Raw genomic sequence first — 13,265 nt, forward strand, 5'->3', positions numbered from 1 at the left:
AGATATTTTAAGGCCCTGAGAAACTGGATTTTCACTTAGAATTCTTAGAGTAGTGTCTATTTCTGAACTTGATCTTCAAACTTAGCCTGCCCTCAATTCAGTTTTTCCAGTACCAAGAATGGTTAGTTCTTAGGAATTGTATAGGAATTAACTAAAACTAATTTTTAATAGACATTAGAGGTACTCTAACTCAGGAACACACACACAAAAGACAAATAACATTATTTCACCAATGTGGAATTTAGAAGTTGATTTTATAGTATAAATTGAAAGAATAATATGACCATGGGCTTTGGAGAGTAGGAAGAGAAAGAGGTGGAGAAAGGCTGCTCAATGGATACTAAGTTATAGTTAGATAAGAGAAATAAGGCCAGGCGTGGTGGTGCACGCTTGTAATCCCAGCATTTGGGAGGCTGAGACAGGAGGATCACGGTTCAAAGACAGCCTCAGCTCCTACTTAGTGAGGCCCTTTGCAACTCATTGAGACCCTGTTTCAAAAAAAAAGGAATAAAAAATAGGGCTGGGAGTGTAGCTCAGAGGTAGAATGCCTCTAGGTTTCATCCCCAGTACCACAAAAAAATAAAAAATAAAAGAGAAATAAGTTTTGTTTTTTCCATTGGGTTAGGGTAGTAGGGCAGGATATCTATAGTAGGGTAACTATATATATATTATGATAATATAAATCAAGAAAGCTAGGAGAAAAATATTGTTTTCACAACAAAGAAGTGATAGTTGAAGAAATATTATTGGCCTTATTTGAACATTATGCAATGTATACTATATTGAAGCATCACATAGTACCCCATAAACATGTAGAATTTTATGTGTTAATTAAAAATAACACACATGTATACTCTTTTCTGTATAGGAGGAAATACTACATAACGAGTGTGGAAGTCTTAGAATTGTTTGAACATTTCTGCTCTCTCTTAACAAACACACTGTAGGGTCAGGCTCCCTGAGGTTGGCTGGAGCATGTATCCAGTTCTTTTGAGGGACTGTGTTTGGAAATGGTCATTTATTTCAAGAGAAGACCCTCTTTTCACCTGTCACAATGGCTGGCAATGTTTAAGATGGTTGGCTGCTCTAACATTTTACAGTGAACATGAAGACAAGAAATCTAATTTTATCTTAAGTCAGTAAGACTTGGAATTTGGTTGTTACTGCACCATCCCTAGCTCATCCCGATTGTAATATAGGAGAGATTACCATTAGCATGACCAACATAGCTGTCTCTATAAACAGAAATCAACTGAAGTTAAAAGACTGCTACTAGGAACTAATCAGAATGAAAGAAAATAATTATATTTTCAGCTGTTTCCCAGACCTTGGTTAAGTGTACTATAAGCTTCAATGTTGGGACTTCCTCCTCCCAGAAAGCCTGAGCTTGGCAGTGTCAACATCCACACCTTTACTGAGGACCAGCCAACTTCTGATGATCACAGTCTTTCTTTGTTACTTTCATATTAAAAGTCACACCATGTGCTACTTAACAAATAAACAGTTTAGAATCAAATGAAACAAAATGCAAAAGACCTGCTTCCTCTTCTCCAACCAGCCTCCTCCCTAGAGCTCAGTTTGGACGTCCCCCTCCAGGCATTTCCTCTCATCTTCTCAGTACAAACAGAATCTGCTCTTCATACTCTCCTGTGCTTTGCTTTTTCATTTAGTTTGTCAGGTATTTTTTCATGCCGGTGCATATTGATTTATCTGTTCTTTCTTAATGACAGCAGAGTTCTTGTTTCAGAGCTTTAACACCCTTCATTTACCCAGCTTTCTGATAATACAGAGATTTGTTTTGTTTTTGTTGTTTTATTTTGTTTTTGTTTTTTTAGGTTTTTTGCTCTTGTTAGTTAATGCTCCAAAGAACATTCTTATAAAATAAATCTTCTGCACATTTGCATGAGAACAATCCTAGAACTTGAATTCTAGGGTTGAAGGGAATTTGAAGTTTAAACATGCCAATAAACACCAACAATTCCCTTCCCAAAGTCAAGTCAATGCACATTCCCACCAGTACAGAGTGAAAGGTCTTGTATTTTCCCATTATCAAGAATGAAGGGTATTATTAAACTTTTTAAGAATATCTACTATTAGAATCATAAGTTGTTGCTGTTGATTAAAAGTACATTTCCTTAATTATAAGAGGGTTTGTGCTTGTTCTTTTTATTTCTTCCCTTTTTTATTACTCCATTGTAGTCATGCATCTTGTTGAAGTTCAGGATAATAGTGGCACACATGCACACAGCACTCACTGAGCCTCCCCCAGTTCCCACCCCTCCCCCACCACTCCTTCCAGTGCTCAGCACAGTGACTGGCTAAGTTTGTGTGTGAGCATCAAGTCCATTGAGGTGTTAAGCTCTTAAATCTTCCTCCCCCACCCACCTCCCTCAGTGAAGTCTCCTTTTTCACTCCTTCAAGGTTTCTCCTCCTTTGTCTGGAGTCCCTCCGATGTCCCAATTTCTCTCTAGCTTTCCAATATGAGGGAAGATATCCAACTTTTCACTCTCTGTGACTGATAAATCTCACTTAGCTTGTGTGTGTGTGTGTGTGTGTGTGTGTGTGTGTGTGTGTGTGTGTGTGTGTGTATACTAAGGCTTGAACCCAGGAGCATTCTACCTCTGAGCAATACCTACAATTTTATTTATTTATTTATTTATTTATTTATTTATTTATTTATGGTGTGTGGTGAGAACCCAGAGGCATGATACCTTGGACTTACACCCCCAGCCCAGTTTTATTCTTTTGTTTTGAAACCCGGGTATCACTAAGTTGCAGAAGACCTCACTAAGTTGCTGAAGCTGGCCGCAAACCTGTGATCTTCCTGTCTCAGCCTCCCAAGTACTGGGATTATAAGCATACACCACCATGCCCAGCTCCAATTCTATTTTCTTTTTTTTTTTTTTTAATTTTGAAATAGCCTTGCTAGGTTGCAGAGGGTCTTGCTAAATTGCTAAGGCCAGCCTCGAACCTATAATCCTCCTGTCTCAGTCTCCCAAGTATTGGGATTACAGGTGTGTGCCACCATGCCCCTGCTTGTGTTTATTCTTTCTTCAACTATGATAACACCTTTAGTCAAGTAAGGTGAGACCTGGGTGGTATTCTTTCTCTTTAACTAATGCTGGTTTTATTTCTGGAGTCTCAAAGAATAACTCTATTTTAACCCCTGGGGGGAGTATCTCATTGTCACCCTTCATTTACTGAACAAGCAGAGCTCACAGCATTTTTACAACCTGGATACAAACATTGCAGCTGGGAGTTTTTGCAGTGACAGTCCTCAAGGCAGATGGGCTGGGAACTGGTGAGCTCTGAACCTCTCAGTTAATTGATGTGACATATTCTCTCATTGCAGCAATTCAGTTTTGTGTCCTTGCCCACTGACGTGCTGGAAATTGAGGTGAAAGACAAGTTTGCCAAGAGCCGCCCCATCATCAAGCGCTTCTTGGGAAAGCTGTCGATGCCTGTCCAGAGACTCCTGGAGAGACACGCCATAGGGTAAACTGTGACTGGGACTGCAGTGTTACTAGGCTTCGGCCAGCAGGACACACCCAGGGATGCCTGGAAGCAGCGATAGTCTAGTCTTATGGAGAATCAAACTACAAGGCAGTTACATTTCCTTGGCTTCTCCTATCAATTAGAACCATAACGTTCAACTTAACAAATGCTTCCCTGTCCCCTTATTTGTGCACCATTGGTTATATATGCAAAAAAGGACAAAAGTCCCAGGCTATAGTAAAAGAAACCATCAATGAGGCATTTTTCTGTGAAGATAGAAATTGAAATTTGTTTTATTATAAAGAATATTATTTTGTTAACTCACTGCCCTGTAAATAGGATTCTATCATTGTGTGACACTTCCTTAGCAAGATGAAATGATGGATTCCTTGGGTAGAGTATTGCAGCAGTCAGTGCTAGTATTTGCAGAAAATGCTAAATGAAATTGAGAAGGTCCTGAAAGCATGCATTCTCCTGGAATACCAGCATTTGTGTTGCTTAAAAAAAATCCGATTATGTAGGCAAATGCTTCTGTGTTTTGGGTCTTTTACATTCATGTTCACTCATGGTGCTCAGTAAAGGTTACTACCACCAAATAAACTTCAGATGGATAATATGTTTTTCCTTAGGTCATAGTTTTTTCTACCTAGTATTTGTAAACACCAGGCAGAACTCTTTGACTATAAACACATGCTTCAGTATGATATAACTCTTAGAATGATGTCAAAGGAATGAGAACAATTATGCAAAATTTCCCCCTGTCTTAAAGTTCTTTGGCTTTTCAGAGGAATTTCACCAGCACCAAAGATTGTTGTCAGAACAATTGAGACCCTCCTAGCCTGTGTGTAGCTGTGTGCTCATGAGCATGCCATTAACTCTCAAACCAAAGAAAGCTGACATTTAGGAAGCTACAGCCATCACACAGTGTCTGCACTTCCACCCATCATTGTGAGGATCACATAAACAAAAAGTGTATCTAAATAGTCCATTCTGCCTCTAGCACACAGTAGGCACTCAGAAGGGACCAGCACTCCTAGAGGGCTTTGTTATTTTATTTAGTCCTCATAACATTTCTGCAACTTGGGCATTATCACCACTACTCCCATATGAGAATACGAGACTTAGAAAGGATAAATAATGTTCTAGGCCGAAGGCCTGTGAGTGGCAGAGGGGCAGCCAAGGTTGAACGTGCACTGCCTCTCTCCAGGACCAAGTGGGCTGCGAGGGGCTTCTCTAGGTCATCACTGGCCACTTCCCATTCATTTCTTTCCTTCTCTGACCTACTGTCTGCTCTGACACTGTTGTCCTCTGCAGGGAAGAGCTTCCTCTCCAAGAGCTTCCTCTCCAAGAGGAGGCAACATCAAGCTGTTGTGGGTGCTCTCTCCCCACCACCCATGATGGGGTGAAACATACCCCTTAGTGGCCAGTGGAAGCAACTGGTCCTCCAAGGCCTCTGCCCCTGAAGGCTACTTTAGGATCACTGCCCAATACAGATGTCCCAATGTAGGAGCAGGGCTCTGGAGTGACACCCATGGGCACAATAGTCATTTGATCTGGGCCATGACAGAATCCATAGCATACCCGCAACAAAAGCCAATCCATCTCCCACGGCAGCTACCCTCTGCCCTCAGCAGAACCCATTGCTTTGGGAACCTTTTTCTCTACCAGCATTGCTGGCTCGTTGCCTTCAGATGTGTTTGCCTTCACTTTGTAACCTGGGAACAGAGGCTCATTTCTAACCCTCCCTCTGTTCTTTTACTTGTAATGTCCTAGCCTTTAGCTGGCACTTGGCCTCTAACCTTGGCCATCTCTTCACTATAGAAGTATCATCTACTGCTTCAAGCTAGAATCTAGTGGTCCTACTTTAGACCTCCTGATGGACATATACTGTTTAAAGACAGGAACTATTAAGTATATACTTTGTGTGTCAACTGCAGCACATTTTTTTGTACTGGGGATGGGGATTGAACCCAGGGGCATTCTACCTCTGAACTATACCCCTAACCCCCCCCCCTTTTTTTAAACAAAATCTCACTAAGTTGTTGAGGATCTTGCTAAATTGCTGAAGCTGGCCTCAAACCTGCAATCCTCCTGTCTTGGGAAAGGCTCAAAAATATTTATTGTAGAGTTGAAAGCACAGCTAAGAAAGTGAATGCAAAGCATAATAAATTTGATTTCTGTATCACTATCTGACCATCTTTGGGCCAATTTACTCTGCTAAAGCTACATTGTTGATGAAAATGTAATAGCAAAGCTTCAGGCTGAGTCTCCCTGGATAGCTTTCAGTTTAGTAATGAAAACCTTGCTTTGAGTGGGTAGACAGGATGGGGCCAGAGTACAGGGTGGAGACTCAGTTTCTATATGTGGGAGCCCTGCAGTTGTAACTGGAAGTCACAGCCAGTGAATCGAGCTCACAGGTCTTGCTCTGCTCCATGCTAGAGCCGGTGGCTTTCCACAGCACATCGCAGGCTCTCCAGGAACCTGGTGGCACCCTTCTTATATTTACTTAGAGCCCTAAGATAGGCATGTTCTGGTATTTAGCAATGGATATGGGCATATTTGGAAAATTGCAATCTATACAGGAAAAGCAAGCAAAGGACATTGTTTCCTTTAGATTATTTCTCTCCCTTTCTCTCGCTTTCTTCTCTAAAACACAGGTTGGCAAACTTTCTGTAAAGGACCAGGTAGTAAATATTTTAGACTTTACAAGCCACATAGCCTTTGCTCAAACTGCTCAGCTCTTTGACTATAGCAGGAAAGTAGCCACAGATAATCTGTAAGCCAAGGTGCATGGCTGTGTTTCAGTAAAGCTTTATTTGTAGACACTGAAATTTGAATTTTATATCATTTCACATGCCACAAAATATTATTCTCTCTTCTTTAGTTTTTTTTCCTCCAACCACTTAAAAGTGTTAAGACTCACAGCCATACAAAAATAGGAGGAGGAGCCAGGCAAGGTGACGCACACTTGTAATCCCAGTACTTGGGAGGCTGAGACAGGAAGATCGCAGGTTCGCTGCCAGCCTCAACAACTTAGCAAGGCTCTCAGCAACTTAACAAGACCCTGTTTCCAAATAAAAAACTAAAACAGGGCTAGGGATGTAGCTCGGGGGTAGAATGCTTCGGGACTCAATCCCCAGCACCACAAAAACAAAAATAAAAATAAATAGGAGGTGGACCAAATTACAGGCTAAAATTTGCTGGCTCCTGCTTTAGGATGTTGGAGAAGAATTTCCTGGCAGTTGAGCATGTGCGTTTTCACTGTAGAATCATCCATATGTACCTGGGTAGATCATCACCTCCTATTATCAGAGCTTCCCTGTCTCACCTGCTGGCAAAGATACACTGTATGGTCTTTAAGAAAAGAGGTATCAACCAGATCTGAGATGGTGTCTATCTCCTTCTAGGGACAGAGTGGTCAGCTACACACTTGGCCGTAGGCTTCCAACAGATCATGTGAGTGGACAGCTGCAATTCCGATTTGAGATCACTTCCTCCATCCACCCAGGTATTTTCAGCATGAACTTCATGTCTTGTCCTAGGCTAGTGTCCTAGTATGGTTCCTTTCTCTAAAACACAGTAACCATGGTTCTCTCCAGACATGTCCTAGGTTTTGTGGTTCTCTGTCTTCTCCATTTGAGGCCCAGAAGCAAGTGATCTCTTCTGGAAGCCATGTTGCTGTCCCCTTGATTGCCAGGTTCCTCTTCATCCTGGTGACCCAAAGGTAGAGGGTCACACAGTGGAATGGGGGTTGACAACACAGCCAACATCAATACAGAGCCACGTCTTGATCGTTATTTTACTACCTACAGCCACAGAGGAGGTGCTCAAAAGATGTTTAATAATTGATACATGAGTGGATGAATGACTAGATGTGAAACATCTCTTTCTACCTGATAACTGGATATCAATTGGCCAGTAGCTGGAGTGCCATGTTGTTGAAGAACTATGATCATGCAATGCATTTTTACATTATCACGGAAAAAAACGAAAAATACAACAGAAAGTTTCAGAATCATCCCGTGTTCAGTTTTTCATTGCGAAATATATTTCTAAATAAGAATGATGAGATGCCTCATAATTTCACTTTTGTTCTTCTCCCACAGCCCCCATTCTGAGGTACAGCACACAGAATTGTTAGGTCCTCTTGGGCCACACTTAGGAGTTGCTGTTGAAACCAATGAAGCTCTTGAGAAGTTGGAGTCCGGAGTCTGTCACGACCCACTCACTGAACTCCAGCTGCACTTTTCTATGCCCAAAATGCAACTCGGATTTTAAGGAAACACCCTTATCTTGTCAAATTTTATCCCGTCAGATTCAGCCATTGGTTTTCTGACCACGAAATGTCACCTGACCGTGGTGCAGGTGTTCTCTGAACCTGTTCTAGTTCTGAGGACTGCCCAATTCATTGTTCTTTGCTCAAAGTATGTTAAAGTCAGCCTTTTGCTACAATCTGAGAATAGCACCAGTTCTTCCTTCAGTGAAGCCATAAAAATATTGTTTCTTTGCAGCTAGTGAATTGCACTAGTACATTTGACATAGGGGCACCCACATCTGGAAGGAATCGAGTGGAGCAGTGGGGACTGCTTGGTGTGGAGATCTTGTTGATTTTCCTATTGTAATAAGAGCCAAATGGCTTCTATTGCACCCATCTGTCATCCAGCTCTTTTGGTCTCTCTAGTTGCCTAAGCACCTGACTTACCCATTCTGGTACCCTGCAGGACCCAGCCACAGGAAACATTCTGTGCAACTACAATGAACTTTTCCAGGGACCATCAAGGACCTAGAAATATCACCCCATCCCATCTCCGGAAGTCAGCCCGTGTAGTATACACTGTTGAGCACCTTCTGTGTGCCCACAACTGGGGTAGTGTTAGGCTTTGGCTAACTAAACTATCTAAATAAAATCCCCTAAAACAGAATTCTAAAATATACCCAATGCCTCAAATTGTCATTAACATAATGAGAACTCATTCTTGCAGAATTTTTCAGCAGAGCCCTGGCCAGTGAGAAACCTTCATCAACCCCTCTATCCAATACCCTAATGTAGAAGTCCCTTAGGGATGACTTACATGTGCCACACAGTATGCTAATACTACAGTGCTCTTTTTTGGAAGGAATGACATATTTTTCTTCTTGCCAGCAGACGATGAGGAGATTTCCCTGAGTACTGAGCCTGAGTCAGCGGAAATCCAGGACAGCCTCACGAACAACCACCTGGGGGAAGGCGGCCGTGGGGAGCCTCCTAATGATGCTCCAGAGCCACCAAGTGAGGGCAACGCCTGGGAGGGCGCAGGGGACCAGAGTCTGGAGCTCACCAGGCCGGCCGAGGACGCCGCAGGCTCCATGGAGGCCGGAGACAGTGGTGTGGTCTCTGAGGGACCTGAAGGGGCTGGGGAGCTTCTGACCCCAGGGCCTCAGGACACCCAGCCCTCCCTGAGTGCGGAAGAACTGGCTGAGGGGCTCGACCTGGATGAGGAGGCACCACCACCATCGCTGCTGCTGCTGGAAGACCACGAGGCTCCAGCCAGTAAGGAGGAGCCCACGGTGGAGGAGGAAGCCCCAGAGAGCGGGGCCGGAGCAGAGGAGGAGAAGGGCCAGGGGGAGGAGGAAGAGGAGGAGGGGGATGTGTCCACCCTGGAGCTGGGAGGGGGCAGGCTGCAGCTGAGGGCCTCGGTGAAGAGGAAAAGCAGGCCGTGCTCCCTGCCGGTGTCCGAACTGGAGACGGTGATCGCGTCGGCCTGCGGGGACCCGGAGACGCCGCGGACCCACTACATCCGCATCCACACGCTGCTGCACAGCCTGCCGTCGGCCCAGGGCGGGAGCGCGGCGGCGGAGGAGGAGGACGCGGCCGAGGAGGAGTCCACCCTTAAAGACTCCTCGGAGAAGGACGGGCTCAGCGAGGTGGACACGGTCACTGCCGACCCGCCGGCCCTGGAAGAGGGCGGAGAAGAGCCCGCGGGGGCTGCTCCCGGCACGGCGCCCCCTGGCCACCTCGGGGGCCACTTCTCCAGCTTGCCCAACGGCTCGGGCCCAGACGGCGACACGCACCCCAGCACCGGCAGCGAGAGCGACTCGAGCCCGCGGCAAGGCGGCGAGCACAGCTGCGAGGGCTGCGACGGGTCCTGCTGCAGCCCCTCGTGCTACAGCTCCTCGTGCTACAGCACGTCCTGCTACAGCAGCTCCTGCTACAGCGCCTCCTGCTACAGCCCCTCCTGCTACAACGGCAACAGCCGCTTCGCCAGCCACACGCGCTTCTCCTCCGTGGACAGCGCCAAGATCTCCGAGAGCACCGTGTTCTCCTCGCAGGACGACGAGGAGGAGGAGAACAGCGCGTTCGAGTCGGTGCCCGACTCGGTGCAGAGCCCAGAGCTGGACCCGGAGTCCACAAACGGTGCTGGGCCGTGGCAGGACGAGCTGGCCGCCCCCGGCGGGAGCGTGGCGCGAACCGCTGACGGTCTGGAGTCCCCCGTGGCGGGTCCAAGCAATCGGAGAGAAGGTTAGACCTCAAACCCGATCGGAGTGAGGATGGGAGCAGCAGGGGGCGCAGGTCCCGCCCACGCGGTTTAAAAACAAGAGGGGAGGGACCGTCCCGGCGGGTTGCTGGGCAACGTGTGCCTGTCTTGTACGTACCTGTGTGCGTGTGTCCACGTGTATATGAGTCCCGATGACTGGATGGCTGATACGCCGCCGTGTCCAAGAAACAGAGTCGATGTGAGCGTGCACTTGTTTGTGTGCTTGTTTGTTTCCTCTGCACAGCCGGTTGGTGCAAGTTTCCTCTCTAGTCTTGACATCCACCCAAGTGCCAAGACTAGCACCAACACACGTGAGAAGCAGTCTGTCCTCAACATTAGCTGCGTAATGTGTAAACCATTTGCTGACCTACCGAAGCACACTAAAGACTAGCAATAAATGTTAACGGGAGTTGGAGAACACAGATTTTACCTGTTTTAGCATTTAACTAGTCCCATGTATATGAGTAGCCTGAATATGTTTGTCATTCTCTCTGTCTGCTCAACTTTTGTTAATAATTGTTAGTTTCGTTGTCTTCGTGTTATCGTGGCCCTTTGGCTAATGGGAGGGAAGCATAATGCGAATGTGTAAATCGTTTTGTTTCAAATAAGATTCTAATCCAAAAGCTGCCACCTTTAGTTTTAAAATGTATTCAGTGTTCTAACCTAAGGTGTTCCTTCTTACTCATGCCTGTGGAATCATATATTAATTTGTACTTTCTTACTCAGAATTGGAAACCATGTTCCAGTCAAGTGACAGTGGCAAGAGGGGGGGGGGGGGAAGTTGCCTAATAATATGAAATAATTCAGTTGTTTTAAAAGAGCAAAATATGGACTGTGCTATTTTGCCATCCTGGTGTTTAAATTAGCCTCCAAAGAAAAAGTGGTGATGTTCTGTCTAGATTGTAAGTTCATTCAGGACCACAACTATGTCTTCTTTATGTTTGAATTTTCAGGACTTAAACAAATGCCTGGTGCCTCCAAATTTTTTGAACAGAAACTAAATTGAGCATTAAAAAAAACACTTTTAAGGATTCAGTTGTGCCAAATTCTACATTTTAAAGAAATAGAGAGTGAGGGGCAGTGGCACAGATACTAAGGAGAAACACAAAGAAATTAGTAGAGAACAAAAAAACCAGGGAGTCAGTAAAAACAATGGTGACGTGCAGTATGGAGAGGTGCCCAGGAGGAGTGAGAAGGGAGGAAGAAGCCCCTTCTTCAGCATTGCTGTTCTGAGCCCTTCTCTGTCTCAGGCCAGATGCTGCATGCTAAGCACAGAAAGGGAAGGGAGTCCATAATGGAAAATGATTGCAAGAGAAGGAGAGGGGGGGTTCCCACATCAAAGGGCAGACTGAGGAGCCCAGGATCGCTCCAGCCAGAGGCCAGCAAGACGGCAAAAAAGGCCAGACAGTAAATATTGTAGGCTTTGTGAGTGAAGAGGCAAAATCATGTGATTAATCTCACCAAAAGGTGATTTGGGTTTTGTTTTTATTCTTGTTTGTTTGTTTTTACATTTAAAAGTATCATATCTATTCATAGCTCAGAGCCATCCAATCCCGTCTTAGCCTATACCGTATTTTGGTCTCCACACTGGGAGCTAATCACATATAATTAATTGAACATTTGCTCAGTATTAATTTATATCATAGCATATTTTACCCCCCAAAATGACACTGTCTCTTCCCTTAAAGAATTAACGACCCAGCAGGAAAAGGGTAGGAAAATGTTTCAGGACCATAGCAGGACCAAACTGCAAGACAGTTTCTAAAGATATTTTTATATTCCTGACCTCTGCAGAACTGTAAATTCAGAAAAGGTCAAGAACCTTGTGCATCTTCGTTATGGTGTTTACAAAGGGAACTGCCAAGATTCCGGAGAGGGACCACTGAGCTCATGGGGGCTGTGCATAAGCTGGTACATGACTTCCCAGCGGCCTTCCCACTGAGTCCCTGAGTCTGGAGTCTCCTTTGTGAGCCAGTCCCCAATCTGCCATCAGGCTCCCAAGAGCACACGCTCAAAGAAAGCAAGGAGTTACCTGATACGTGTACACTGGGTGCTTCTGCATCCATAAGTAACGCTACTGCCCCTCCCCATGATTTCCGAGACTACAAATTCCTTCACTCTGTGAAGTTAGCAAGGCTGGCTTGGAGTACACATGCCCATGTAAGGGAGTTGGCAGCAACTTAGGGAGGTACCGTGTACAGTTTTAAAACATTGTACCTGGCAGCCAGGCTTGGTGGCACACACGTGTAATCCCAGAGCTTGGGAGGCTGACACAGGAGGATCGCACAGCTTCGAAGCCACCCTCAGCTACTGAGTGAGGCTCTCAGCAACTTAGTGAGACCCTGTTTCCAAATAAAGTATGAAATAGGTCTGGGAGTGTAGCCCGAAGGTATAAAAACCCCTGGGTTCCACCCCCAGTACCACACACAAAAAAATTATACCCATCAATGTTAATATGAACTGACACCTATACAAGCTAGTATCCTTTATCTACTTTTTATGTACTTTATCTACTTTAGCCTCTTTTTCCTGTGTCAAACCTTTTTAAACTTAATTTAAAATATTTTTTCTAAATAAACTTCTACAGATGAGTGACAGGAGCGAGATAACCTTGTGGTTATGAGCACAGGCCCTGGACGTGGCCTCCTGGATTTATATTCAGTTCCACCACTTTCTCGCCAACTGACCTAACTGTTCTGTGCCTCGGTTTTCTTGTGTGTCAAGTAGGCAAATTTGTACGCTCAGCCTTACAGCTTTATTGGAAGAATTAAATGAGGCAGTACTACAGAGGGCTCTGCCTCTCCCTGAGTGAGAGCTCCCAGGCAGATAAGCAATGAGGCTAACTTTTAAAATTGTATAAATAGAGTCCAAAGCAGTCCTTCGGGGTTTTGCACCGTGCTATTCAAGCAGAATTTTTACATACTAGGTGTGAATTACTTTGCTTTGAATACATTTTAGGCAGCCCATCTTTTTCTACAACTTGGTCATATTATTTATAAACAGAACAGAATATAAAAGATATAGGTTTCCTTCTCTGATGTTCCAGTGGGTCTGAACACTCGCTCTGTATTCAAGGCAAGGACGATTATGTGGAGCTGAGCCCTGGTACAGAACAGAATCGCTTGAGTGGTCAGCGTGCTCCATCCATCCAATCTGCTGACACGGTCACACCATTGCGTTTGCTTGGGGTTCCCATGCAGGTGGGGTCCGCTTCATTAACCCCAAGCAATTGACAACATTGTATTTCCACTAGCT

At 45.0% G+C, this 13,265-nt stretch overlaps 1 protein-coding gene across 2 annotated transcripts in view; it reads left to right on the top strand.

Annotated features, from left to right (window-relative positions):
* Nucleotides 1–13,265, top strand: part of HECW1 (HECT, C2 and WW domain containing E3 ubiquitin protein ligase 1) — a gene marked incomplete at its 3' end in the record, with an annotated part of 445,939 nt that overhangs the window by 319,841 nt on the left and 112,833 nt on the right. For both annotated transcript variants that reach the window (XM_080701622.1, XM_080701623.1), the window contains exons 7-9: nucleotides 3,353–3,495; nucleotides 6,903–7,003; nucleotides 8,642–9,994. In XM_080701622.1, coding sequence (XP_080557748.1) covers nucleotides 3,353–3,495; nucleotides 6,903–7,003; nucleotides 8,642–9,994 — 1,597 coding nt within the window. The remainder of the gene's footprint in view (nucleotides 1–3,352; nucleotides 3,496–6,902; nucleotides 7,004–8,641; nucleotides 9,995–13,265) is intronic.

The sequence above is a fragment of the Muscardinus avellanarius genome (assembly GCF_963383645.1).
Source record: "Muscardinus avellanarius genome assembly, chromosome: 9".
Classification (NCBI taxonomy): Eukaryota; Metazoa; Chordata; class Mammalia; order Rodentia; family Gliridae; genus Muscardinus; species Muscardinus avellanarius.